Below are 14,036 nucleotides of genomic sequence, written 5' to 3'. Positions count from 1 at the left end.
GAGCTTGGGTTCGAAGCTGACCAGATCAAGGGGATAGGGCGAAGTGGATTTGTCGCCTCCGTAGTGTGAAGTCTGGGCTTAATCAAAACAACGAATTTCATTATTTTCTGTAACTGTTAAGGTTTTGATCATGCTACTATTATTCTGCACTTAATTGTACTTACATTTCCCTCTGCTGTTGGATATAGCAATTATTGTTCAAAATCTCATAGTCTGAATGCTTTTTGGGGAGAGACAAAATGTGATGTTGATGTGGTATATTAACGATTACACTAATTTGCATAGAATTAACAAAGAGATATGGATGACTATACAATGTAAGGACCGTATTCCAAGAACACATTAGAGACGAAGAAATGTTTTTGTCCCCCTGTCCATATGGGATAATATGTTTAATGAGATGTAAATGTTTAGAATCAAATTATGATATGTGTTAGACAATAATATTCTTTATCTTTATCTGTTTGACAGTATTGCAATTTTGATTTTTTATTTCAAAAATTAATTCTTGCCACTCATTGGTATGGTATCGATCTATAATTGTGGCTTCCTTCAGATTGGATGCAATAAGCACATTGTGTTCAGTTATATGGTTCCTTTTCCAATATGGCCGACGTTAATATTGTCGGCTGTTCGCACGATTAGAATTTCATGAAAATGGCCACTACCATCATCGCGGCCAATTATAAATAGGCTATGGCCTCAAATAAGTAAAATTGTTTTTTTCTATTAAATTCCATTTCCAAACTTACTGTGATACTAAATCTATTTAAAGAAAGAATACAACATTGTGCGTGGATATTTTATCTTTACTAATATGGCCGACAGCAATTTTGTTGGGTGTTGGAAAGGCTAGAACTTCATTGAAATTGACGCTATTGTCATTGTGGTCAATCACAAGTAGCGAGATGGTTCAAAATGTTTGGAGTTCTGAATAAAATCGTTTTTGCCTTTATATTCAAAAAAATCTTTTTATTATTCTGTAATATTAGTCGTGCCTATCAATCATTTACCACGACTGTTCGAAAGACCAGCACTTTACCAAAATGGACGCTATCACCATCGCAGTAAATTATGAGTAGGGATATGGTGTTATACGCTTATAGTTTTGAATAAAAAATTTCTTTTTCATTTATATTTCATTTATATTTTTAATGTGACATTACACATCTCTTAAAAACGCAAAAAATATAACGAATTTTTTTTCCGCTTTCTATGGTTATTGTCCGCTTATCTCAGATTTTGTTTGTTTATGCAAGCACACTGTGTTTTGATATATTTGATTTCTAATAAGACTGTGAATGGAGATATTAATAATAGTATTAAGGTTTTGAATTTTTTCGAAATGGCCGCTGGTTTTATCACGGTCGATGAAGAGTAGGAGTACGGCCGCAAACGCCAACAGTAGCATTATTGATGAGCAGCCCATACCAACATGGCCGCCGCAACAGTATCCAAAATATACTAGCGTAACCATTTGTCTGTCATTAGTTTTAACAAACACAGGTGTAGACAATTAAGCACGTTACACAATATAAAAATGGGAGAGATCTCATTAGCCGGTTTACCATCTCCGAATACGGACGCTCTAGATCAATACTGGCCACCCTGCCTAATTCTGGTATGTAACAAATGAATGGCAATGTTACTTAGTTTTTCTAAGGGGAGATTTTTGTGTGGAAATGCCTATTGATCTCCCTGGAATTTATAATACCTTTTCTCTTTTGTTTTTCTTTAGTTATTACCTGATGAAAATTTAAACCAGGTATTATCTTTGCGTGTGTTTTAAACAAAACTATGACTAAATGACATTAACATTCTTGTGAAGGTGTTCACTCAATGTAATATAGAGTCATGTGGTCTTAAATAGATTGGCAGATACAAGTCAAAATCAAGTCTAAAATGGATTAATATACTTTTTAGATATAGTTAGTGTGAATATGGCACTATTAAGTGGCAATTCACACATCCTAAAATAGCATTTTTACATTTTACAAGAACGAATGTGCTACTATAAGTACTGAGTGGCACAAATTTAGATTGCATCCTACATGACTTTTCTATAAACAAAAACTATGATGGTGTTCTTGGTAGATAAAACGTGTTCAAATAAATTAATAATTTTGCTCAGATTCATTTGTTTATGTAGGGGACAGGGTGTAGACTGCAATAACGAGTCGTTCTGCTTAATATCAATGAGATAGCACTTCAAAATAGAAACATTTTAAGACATGTCAAAATGGTTTTTTTATTGAATATGATTTGGCTTAGAATAATTTGTTTCTTAGAAAAAGATTGCACAACTGACCATTTCGATCTGGCCATGTTTGTATGTAGTCCACTTTTGCATAATAGGACAATCGTTTATAGGTTTAAGATGTAGTGCCTTATTCCATCTTTCTGTTTGTCTTATAGACAACTATTGTGACATTATATTCATTCGTGTCATTTAATTTTTCGCTTGCAAAATGGAATATGATTGAATCCACAGATATTTAACTTTGAGGTATGTTATATTATGCAATTTGGGAATTATCTCACAAAATTATTGTGATAACAGTAATGAATCTGAATGTATTAGGCAATGAAGCAAATCTCTCTCTTTTTACAAACAAATAAGTAATGATTGCATTAATAGTTTGTATATTTCTCATGTTCTCCATACTGTATGACTGATGACTTATATAGAATTTTGAGTTTTCTTTGATGTGCTATCGTTTGATTATTAAGATAAAAAATTAATAAACTAGATAAATGTTGATCTGCTAGCTCAGTATGACCCTAAGTATCGCTTTAAGAATAATGAATTGATATGGGTGTCCTTTTTGTATATATGTATATATATGTATATAGATCAAAGAGTTTTTCTGTATATGAACATATGTGTATAGATTGTAAGTAATGTATATATGTTTTGTTTTAGCCCTGAAGAAGTCTTGATAGAGACGAAACGCGTTGGCTAAAAGAATCACTTGAATGATCTTTTGGATTTTAAGCATTTGAACATATTGTATGATTAAAGAACATTTATTTCAACTACAAGCAAACTTTGGACCTGCTTCTTCTATTATTTGCCATGGACCTTCCATGTTTAAAGAAATTGTAATTACATTTTCTAAATGATGGGTGCTAATTCCATTTGATGTTTCTAGTTTCAAAGGAGTGTCTTCCATAATCTGCTGCAGGCAACCCCAAGGCAAGGCAGGTTTGTGATCATACCCGGAGTACTGCATAACTCTCCTGTGATAATGCCCTCAATTTATGGTCCCAGCACAGGCAGCCCGGAACTCTTTGCTGAGGTTTGGCGCTTAATATCCACATGAGGGGCTGGCAACGTTAAATCAGGTGGACATTTCAATGTCATCTTAGATCATACAGTAGACCGCTCTAGCGACACTCAGCAGTCACATCCGGGTACTGCGGCCAAAATGCAAGCAATCATCAGGGATAATCAATTACATGAGGTCTGAGGCCTGTGGTATGTCCACAGCACTGAGGGTACCTGTGTTGCTACAAAGCACAACACACAGTCTTGCATAGACTATTGGCTCCTCACAAGAGACGCCTTTGTCTGGATTATCAGTGTTGCCCACCTACCCAGAACTCTTTCCATCATGCTCTGGTCCTGCTGAAAATTGTTTTCCCCCAAGCCCCCTCTCAGTTCTTCATCTGAAAATTATCCCTGAATGCCCTCTGAAATGCGGTGTTTCACAATGAAATCTGCGAGGCCAGCCTAGATTTCTTTGCCCACAATCAGGGTTCAGTTGATTCTCTCTCCATGTTTTGGTAGGTGTTCAAGGTTGTTATTCAGGGCATTTTCATGACCAAACAATCTGGCATTCTCAAAGCAATCGGTATCCAATTAACTAAGTTAGAAGCGGAAGTTCATGTGCTGGAACTGGGGTTTTTCACCACGAATGACCCGCTGCTCCTCGCAGCACTCGGGGGGAAAGCTCTCGGAGTACTACCTTAATTGGGAGGAGGTGGGCCACCGATATGGTCTCTGTAATCCTTGGGCTAGCTCAGATGAGGTTGTGCAGGCTATGACATCATACTACTCTGCTTTGTATACAGTCTCTGTGGCCCCTGATACGGCTGCCTTAGATGCCTATCTGGACAATGCACATCGTCTGTATTTAGATGTCCCCATTATGAAGGAGGAATAGTGCAGGTCTTTCAGAGCATGCCTGGCGATCGAGCACCCAGCCTTGATGGGCTCACCACGTCCTTCTATAAAGAGTATGCATCACTTCTTGCACATTTTATAGCAATGTATGAGGACTCTCTATCCCAGGGCCCGTTACTATCCTTCTTGCAGGGGGCAGTCATAGTAACTTTTCGGAAACCTGGCAAGCTGGTGAATACATGTGACTCTTACTGGCTGCTGTTGATGATGAACGTAGACAACAAGATACTCACCAAACCAATAGCCAATCCCCTTCTGCCTCTCTTGCCTACCATTGTCTGGCTTGACCAATCTGGATTAGTGCTGGGGCGGTTGACTACGCACAACCACCGTGCCATATTTCCTCTCACGCACTCCAAAGACCCCCCACTTGAGGCGCTTGCAGTACTTCTGGACGCCACCAAGGTATTTGATTCCTTAAAATGGGCATATCTTTTTTGCCTCCTTCCTTGTCTTGGCTTCGTAGTGCATTTTCTGCGTTCCAGCAGACTCTTGTATACATCCCCTATGGTGTGGTTGAGCATCAATGAGGGTGTCTCTGCTCCTATCCACTTTGGCAGCCTTTCTGTAATCTTTATTAACTGGTTGAAGTCCACCATCTTCCCCCTAACTTCTGCCACACATCTGTTTGAGCCTCAGTACTCATCTCCTATGGGCCACGGAACTTGCTGCTCTTTGGACATCTGGCTCAGCAGGGATGTCGATGATCTATGGCAGGCAATCTAAGGGTGAGTCAGGAGCTGGCTGGAGGAGCGGATGCCTGTCTGGACCCGACAACCTTGTCCAAAGTGGTCAAAATAGCCATCATTAAAATGATCATCCTTCCTAAGCTCCTTTATCTATTTATCTACCTTCCACACACTGCGTACTTTTTAAACTTCACTTGAACTTAGTGACCCTGACTTGGACGGGTAAGAAGCCAAGGGTTGCATGGGAGACCCTCACACTGTCCTTCCAGCTTGGTGATCTCAATGCACCACACATGCGTCTCTACACCTACTGTGCCCAGGCCCAATTCTTGTATTTTTAGCTACATCCCACTTCATTTCAACTACATACTGCAGTTGAGACTGAGCAAGCAGCACCATGCCCCTTAGGCACAGCCTTGTACTAACCACATAAGTCTCCGTGTGTGAAGACTGACACACTTGCTTGTGTCCGGTGGGCCTGGGATGGCCTGCAGAGGACAGCCTGTATTCCCTGCCTATATGCGCCCAGTGTATCACTGGCCAAAAGTGCTTTGCTTCTCATGCTTGAGGATGAGGGAGCGTGTTGGCACCCCTGCCAGCTGGGTCTCCTCATTATTGGCAACTTATACCCAGATGCACAATTTCTACCTCCTCCTAACAAAGATGTGCACCTCCAGCCTACTGCCCTCAAGACATTGCTATACCATCAGCAGTGCACCGCATGCCGGGTCCTGCATGACACCTTCTATTCGGACCCTCCTATGATTCACGCTTTAGAACTCCCAATTGTTGATCCCTCTCCTGCACGCTTACCACTCGTTTATACGCTATGATGCGGGAGAGGGCTCCTGTGTGTGACCCCAGAACTCGTGTTGTCTGGGAGATAGATATGGATGCCCCATTACTGTAGCGCCATGGCACTGGTGCAGCGCCTCGTCTATGGCCCTATACCCAAACTACAGGCTTCGGCTTCTCCACTTTAAATTTCTGCACAGACTTTATTGTACACCCACTCAATTATACAGGATGGGGCTTGCAGAGCATGCTCACTGTCTTCGCTGTGCTGCTCCGTAGGCCACCTTCTTCCATCTTGTTTGGAATTGCCCTGAAGTGGAGGTTACTGGTCCAGCATCTACACAGAGGTGGGCTAGATCACTAGCTATGTCCCTCATCGGACACCGCTGGTAGCTCTACTGGGCTATGTGTGGGAGGTTCCCCCTGAAACTCAGTGTCTTACCGCTATGCTGCTCTTACTGGCCAAACGAAGACTAGCTGTACACTGGGCACAGGAGCCTGCGCCTAAGGTGGCTGACTGGTTGTGGGACACCATATAGTGCCAGGAACAGCTATCTGTCTACTGGTAATGCATGCCGGTGCACTCTCGGCCAAAGGACATATGGGCTCCACTTGTACAGCATCTGAAATTGCATAATGCAATTGAGGGCCCGGGCGTTGTGACCATCTCGCCATCTTCATCTGGTGCGCCTGGCATATACCAGGAACTCATCTGGGACTGGCATTTTTCGGGGGATAGCCCCTCTTTATATGACCTGTGTTTTTGATCTATTACGTTGTACGCTAGTGTTGACACTGTCTATTGTGCCCTCAATTCATGTAAGTCTGACTGCTCCTATTCCACGATGCCTTGCTTTCTGCAAGGTACGCTCTCCCCCTCTATCCCTTTCCTCTCCCTCTTTTTCTTGTTTGCTGTTTGAAAACCAATAAAATAAATGTTCAAACAAGACAAAAATAAAAAAAGATCGCTTTATTTAAAAGCAACCACAGACATGGTAATCTGCTGACCCCAGCAGGCCACCTCGCCCGTGAATGTAGCCAATCGTAGTGGGTCACAATTTGCGACCGATCTCATGCCTATGAACGAGACAGGTCGAATTGCGACCCACTACCGATTTGGCATTTTGTGAACCTATCAATTAATACATGCGTTGGTTCGCAGAAAATACCATTGGATTCGGTAGAAGTCGGTGAGCAAATTGCAGCCACTTCTACAGAATCCATTTTTTGTACATTCCACTTAAGAAATCACTAATTGTGAATTATTTGTCGCAATTTACAATTTTTTTTTTTAAATTAAATCTATCTACATGGGGTTCTTGGTCTTGTTTTGACTATAAACAACTAAGATGAGGGTCAGCTATCCGAAATGAGAAGCTCTGTTGACATGAATTGGATAAAAGTAACAGACTGCTGTAAAAATATAATGTTCATAACTGTCTTTCCAGTCTACTGCTGCTCTCTGTATTTGGTAATCCCCGTCAACATCGTCATTCCTCCGCCGTGAACGGACTTTCTACCTATCTCCAAGAGGATTTTCATAGAAATCTGCAATTCTTGTAAACAGGAAGCGTTAGCGTGTGTCTGAAACAGAAAGTGAAACTTCACTGTCAAGGGGTGGAACTTGTTATAAAGCGGCCAGCGAAATCACTTGCTAGTTAATGTTAGGAACGAAGACAACGGCATTGTCCCTGTGAGCGAAGTTGTCTAATTTTGTTCTTAACGGCATAAAGATGAGCACGGAACAGGGCAAGAGCTACGACCCGGAAGATAGCACCTTGGAATATGTTTCCGGAGTACCAGACGGTATCACAGGTAAATGAGAGTGCGGGAGAGGACGGATTGTTGACAGGGCCGGTCTAACCGTAGCGGGCATCGGGCGTTTCCCCAGGAGGTTGGAAGGGTGGGGGGCGCTTTTGCAGGTGGGGGCGGTTTTTGTTACTGGGGGCCGGTTTTGCAGTGGTGTCGCAATATCGGCCCCCAGTACCAAAAGCCACGGGGGAGGGAGAGGGGCGTTTCGGCTGATCCCAGAAAATTGCCAGGGCTGCTTTGGGTTCTGAGTCCGGCCCTGGTTATTGAGTATGCTACCTGACAAAACAAATAATCGTTGCAGTGGCTGAACTCGGCAGATTAAAAAATATAGCCCAAAATATATAAAAATGGAAAGACACGTGCCTTTACAGTGTTCTGTAATATTTTGATACAATTTTCGGTAGGTTCGTTCATGATTCCCTATCCAAACAATCATTATCACCCCAAATCTAGCCTTTGCACCCTAGTGCGATTTTTGTTTATTATTATTTTTATTGCAAGTATATGTATTAAAAATAAAGCATTGTCAAAACCAACGTGTCTCGATTTTATGACCTATTGACTTTGTCAATGGTTTTAGCCAGGCTGCACACCATACCTGACGCAGTGAAGCATAATCAAAGTTTAAAATAATTTTTAAAAAAACCAAACCTTTGATGTGAGTGACTGTGGGGCAGGGCGAACGCACCATGCACGTGCATGCCCTCATAAAGATGCAGGTGCCTTTTCCCCCTTTTAGTTACTAATCTGAGTTTGATCAGTAACTAAAAATAAAACATACAATGCTTTTTTTTTTTTTTTTTGTTTTTATAAGCGATCGGACTGTGGGGAAGCCAATACAACTCTGGGGACAGCAGGTGGGGAACGAAAATGCATAGAAGAGAGTTTTACAGTTCAGGAATGGGTGAAGTTTAGGGATAGTGTAGGGTCTCCAGTTCAGGGATGGGTGGAGCCGTACGGGTAGAAAGGGCTGTCAGGGTTAAGAGATGGGTGTAATTTAGGTGCAGTGAGGGGTTTCTAGGATAGGTGGAGTTTAGTGGTAGTAAGGCCTTTTAGGGTTCAGAGATAGGTGTAGTTTAGCTGTGGTGAGTTGGCAGGGGTTGATTGTCTTTAGGGGTTGTGAGGAGTCTGGTATTGATAGTGTTTAGAGGTGGTGAGGGGGGTGGGGCCAGCAAATTGAAACCATCTGAAGTAATTGTTTACTAATGTAAAACTATAAATCTGAAATAATACCCCAGGAAATAAAGCATTGAAATAAATGCCTCTGACAAAACTGTTTCTGAAAGTAAGATCTGCAATCATTGTATTTACACCTTAAAAAGGAAGCACGCAAAAGCCAATTTCGAACAAAAAGACATTTTATGAATTGGTTTCTATGAAATGGTACATTTATTCTGAAAATTTCCATTAAATAGTTTAGGTGAAATGGATTTTCATGAATAGTATTCCATGAAATCGTTTTTCAGTAAATTGTATACAACCGCTTGAACGCATATGTGCAAGAGCAAAATGGCAGTGGCTGGAAGTGGCCAGAGCATTACAAGTGAGCCAGTGGCTTAAGTGGACTTTTCCTTTCAGCTTTTTGTATGTTGTGGGAGGCTGAAGCAAAATGTGAATGGCAGTTGAACAAATTAAAGAATGAAGAGGGCTAACGCAAAGTACCTCTATTTATCTATAGGTGATAAAACAGAGCCATGGCCATCCTACTTTCTATGGTACAGTGAAGGTGAATCAGTGCATGTTGCTGATATCAGCTTATGAGTTTGTTGGAGGCGGAGGAGCATTATTTTGTGGAACTCTGAGATGGTGGGATTGAGAACAAGGTATATATAAAGATAAGAAAAAACACGAGTTTGGGCTGTGTAGAGGTAGGAAGGAGTGAAGGATCAATGAGGAACCAGGGAAAAGCTTTGCTACATATCAGGTGGAGGGGATTACATATTAAAGAACAGCTATTTGTAGTCAACTGGGTAGGTGTAGGGAGTTAATGAATTGGCATGATAGGCAGGTAGGTTTATTCGAAGTACTTTGTTTATACTGCAGGCTGATTTGAAGGATCAGCATTGTTTGGGGGGCAGCAATTTTAAAAATTTAAGCACTCCGGTGATGTCTTAGTATGTTTTGTAGTCATATGTCAGTAAATCCGTAGTATGTAGTATGGCTTTGAGGAGTGTGTAGCTGGTGCGTTGGCAGATCCTATAGCCTATGCATGAGATGAACAGCAACTGCTTGATTACTTTTTAAGTTGTTTTACAGGGCTCGAAAAATACACTTGCATTGCTTGAGTGAGCTGGAAATCCTTTAACTTCTGTGGAAAACAAACTGACTTTTGACCTCTGTCTCTGAAAGCCAGCAAATGTTACAAGATAGCAAGATTTAAAAGCATCTTTATTGCTTACAAAGTGAAAGAGCAATCAAGATGCCTTTAAATCTTTATCTTGTCACATTTGCTGGCTTTAAGAGACAGAGATCAAAAGTCAGTTTGTCTTTCTACATATATTTTTCTGTGACTGAAGATAGAGGAGATTGAAAAATGAACTGTGTTACATTTGAACTGTGCAAAGCATGTGAAATGAAAGACTTTAAGATGTCAGATTTGTTTCTAATACAACACTGAAATAGCTAAGTGAACTGTGTAGGAAAGTAGGATCTGCTTCTTATGGTTACTCCCACCTTTTGCTTGATATTTCACTATTTTGACTAGTCTGACTAGGATCCTGCTAATCAGGACCCCAGTCTATCAGCTTTCTCCGTTAAATTGTTGTACCTGTACTTTGGAACACTCCAGATTGGATACTGGGGTACCCTTATCAGTCCCTAGTATATGGTACACATGGTCTCAGGGCATAGTTACCCCTGAGGCCTCCCATGGGCTGAAGCATATATTATGCCACCCATGAGAGACCATGCAAAATGGAACTACAGGTCTGCTACTGCAGCCTGTATGAGCTGGTGCTTGCACCACTTACTTTAGATATAGGTTCACTATATGTATAGGTCAGTATACTTAAAACTCACAAGTCACCCCTATAGCAGGCCTTAACAATCCTGAAGGCAGGGTGCTGGGTTTTAAGTGAGAGGGTACCCCTGCATGAGCAGAGCCCCTCTGCAGCTTTTGGAGACCATTCTCCCGGGTTGACTGTGACTCAGCCGGACATATAGATAGAGGTGCATTATAACCTCGCAGTAAATGCTATCTCGACAACGGCTGCATAGAAACATATTGTGTTTGGTATAAATAACCTTGGAATCATACCTCCACACCGGTAACCAGTGTGGGAGGTATGATTCCACCCTTCTGAAGCAAGCTTCATGGAGTCACTGGTCGATCCGGTGCCAGCCTTCTCGACCCAGTCAGCACAAAATGGATGCTGCCGACCAGAGACACATTTCTGCCCTCTTGCTGCTGAGCCAAGCTGGAGCAGAGGAAGGCAGCACAATAGGCATTCTGTCACAGGGAGGTGTGACCACCTCCCAGACAGGATTCAGTGTATTGGGGCTGGGTGGGTGCACTCTGAGAGTGCGTGAAAATCTGCACCTGGGACACATTTGGTGTCCCTGTGCATAGTCAAGCTCAAACTAGTTCTGGGAGCCGATGGCTCCTGCTCTGGCGCAAAACTGGACAAAAGACATGGGTGTAACCACCCCTCTGTCCTGACCCTTCCCCTAGGAGGGTCCCTCGAATCTGTCCAACCCTCTCCTGTGGGTACAAAAGGGCTTACCTGACTGTATCTCTTTAGATTTTACATGGACAAGATTCTACAAGAAGAAACCACTGATCTTTGGCCGTGTGGACACTCTGGACTTCGCTGGACTTCGACTGGGCCCGATTTCGTCCCCCTCTCCGTCCAAAGCTTTGTCTGTGCCCTTGCTCCATACAGGCTCCGTGCAGGACCTGTGGTGCAATAAGGACAACCGAAGACTCTCCCTTGGGGTAAAGGAGTCACTCCCCTGCATTCTCAGGCACCTCAACGCAACTGATCAGTCTGCTGCTCTCAAGCTCCTGCGGTCTCTGAAGACTCCAGAAACGCAGGAGGTGGTTTTCGGAGGTCCCTGAGGTTGATCTGCCCTCTCAGCAAGTTTGAGGCCAGTATCCCTCGTTGGGACTGCATAACCCGAACCCCTCTGCACCGCATCTATTTGCAAGTGCATATGCTTGTTGGCGATTCCCGAGCTTGTGCATTGGACTCTGTGTAGTCCTGACCCTGAGCAGTATTTCCACCAAAGAAATCCGGCCTCCTCGTACCGAGTGCTCCATGGGCTGGTACTTTGTGATCTTGCTCGAGGTCCCCTTGCTACTAATACAGTTAACTGAAAAGGGTGTGGAGTTCCTCAGAATCTGAGAAAGTGAACGTAAAAAGACAGATAGGAGTGGCACAGGATAATGCTCATTCCACCTGGAGAAAACACAAGGGGAGGGGAGAACTCCCTTGTCGGAACTAGGGCTCTCACACACCTAGCAGGCTAGGTGTCATGCTTCATCATATGAGCCTGCCCCTCGTCAGGTCGGCGCTGCAATACCTGACGGGCACCCAGTTCGGGGCTCTTTGGTGGGGATCTTCTGTTCCTGCCGTAGGGTGAGGTGGGGGTAAGAGGCCTAGGGAGTGTAGATGTGAAGTGAGTGGATTAAAACAGGTCAGTTAGTCCTAAAAATAATTTTATTTGAGAAGGTAAACTGCCTGGTTAAAACAAAAAGAGAGGCAGTGAACTAGATGTAAGGTTTCTAGCTGTGTATGCTCTGCTCTTATGTGGTAAACATGTTTGGTGCTCTCAGCGTCTGGAGGATCAGTGCACTTCGTCAGGACCAAAGAAACTATCTACACAACATGATAAGTGAGTCTCTACATACCATGTGTTCAGGTAGGTACCCTGCAGGTGGGGAAAAAGTACAAATATTTTTAACAGCAAAACAGTTTCTCGAGTAACGTTCAAGGCTCAGATAAGGTGTACTAGTCAAAGTAGTGCTCGCACACCCATGACCTACACCATGCTGTGGTGTAGTGAATCCATGCACAAACACGTGTCGAGTGGGGTGCCAATAATGCAGTCACACGGTGATGGGCATGATAGACTCCAAATTAATGAAAATGAAGCAAAAGATAGTAATTAAATGAACATAAAGCAAAGGCTAGTCATTAAAAATATTTAAACATTAAAAAGTAACAGAGAAACAGGAGCAGGGCTCACCAAGGTGGCTGTCTAATGCAGCTTGCAACGGAGTCCGGCGGTCTAATGGACACCAAAAGTGTGTCCTAATGAATGAGGAAAGAATAGAAAATGGGTGAGTGCACGTCAACTGAATCAGTGGGACGTGCTCGTAACCTAAGCGTCAAAAAACAACCAGGGTGTAGATAACAATATAGGAGCCACCGAGGTAACACCAAAAGCTCACAAAACCAAAGTAAAACAACTGCCAACCGTGCATCATAAGCCATGGGGGTCCCGGGGTCGCAGACAACCACCGTGGTGTCCGTGTCGCATGAGCCAACAACGAAAACGAGCCACAAGTGAGCCTGCTCCCCATGGATGTAAGCGGCCAAATGGTGTGAGCATCGGTTGGAGACCCCAGCGGTAGTAAGGGGATGAGAGCACCCCCTCAAGTGGCGCCCCGAACACAGTCACTTACCATCACGGACGTAAAAGCGGCTAGGCACCTGTAATCAAATGGAGTCACTTACCCACGTTTGCTGAACGTTGGCGTATACACCTACCCTGGCGCCAGATCTGGGATGGTGGAATGAGCCCGGTCCGGCAAGTAAATCTACTGGTGGTGTACCAGGGAATCGCAAGAGTTCCCCACACACACTGGAACTCCGTGGATTTAGCGATTGACGCAGCCGCAGTAGCTGGTCTCTAGGGAATGCAGCGGCCATCTTAGAGTGGTACAGAGGGAGGGAAAATTATAGGTATGTTACGTTGTGTGCCCACGTCAAGTGAGTGACGGGTATCTAGATGGCTGCTAGTGACTATTACGCTAAATGCAGTAATGCTATTACCCAGGTAACGGAAGGTGTTTCCAACTATTAGTGTATTACTAGCTAATGGTTTTACATCCGTTAGTTACCATGGGGTGCCCACAATGGGTTTGGGTAACTCAAAGGCGCCCGTCACTATTGTGAATTAAAGTGACCATGTCTAGTCCTTTCAAGCTCCCGGGTCATAGCGTAACCTCTGAGTATAGTGTCCCTGTCACGTCAGTGACAGTGATACTTGAGGCCCACCGGGGAATTAATTCAGGCCCATCCTTACAAGTACGGTCATAGTTATGGGACCCTCCACACAACCCAAACTATGAGTCTGCCGTGATCATGGTCATAGATCAAGGGAGGAGGTAGGTCGGTGATGTACCCATGGTGGAGGTCAGGTTTGGGAAGTGGGCTAAGTTAGTACGCTCCATGGGATGTCGTCTTTACGCCCTTCATGGTGAGTCAGGAGTCTGTGAACCCATCTCTGTTCAATCCTGAACAATGCTGGTTGCGAGATCTGTGCATGTGCTTCTAGTATCACCAAACGTAGGGAGTCAGGGGGGTGTTGGGCATCTTTGAAGTGCGTGA

At 43.4% G+C, this 14,036-nt stretch overlaps 1 protein-coding gene across 1 annotated transcript in view; it reads left to right on the top strand.

Annotated features, from left to right (window-relative positions):
* The first annotated feature begins 7,276 nt into the window (after nucleotides 1–7,276).
* The window catches only part of LOC146785215 (putative E3 ubiquitin-protein ligase RNF144A), a 197,208-nt gene continuing 190,448 nt past the window's right edge, over nucleotides 7,277–14,036 (top strand). The window contains exon 1 of the mRNA XM_085634120.1: nucleotides 7,277–7,485. Within this exon, the coding sequence (XP_085490246.1) occupies nucleotides 7,404–7,485 (82 nt within the window). The 5' untranslated portion in view covers nucleotides 7,277–7,403. The remainder of the gene's footprint in view (nucleotides 7,486–14,036) is intronic.

Source organism: Triturus cristatus, chromosome 11 (assembly GCF_964204655.1).
Source record: "Triturus cristatus chromosome 11, aTriCri1.1, whole genome shotgun sequence".
Lineage (NCBI taxonomy): Eukaryota > Metazoa > Chordata > Amphibia > Caudata > Salamandridae > Triturus > Triturus cristatus.
Note: the sequence above shows the minus strand (reverse complement) of the source record. Positions and strands in the feature narration are given on the sequence as shown.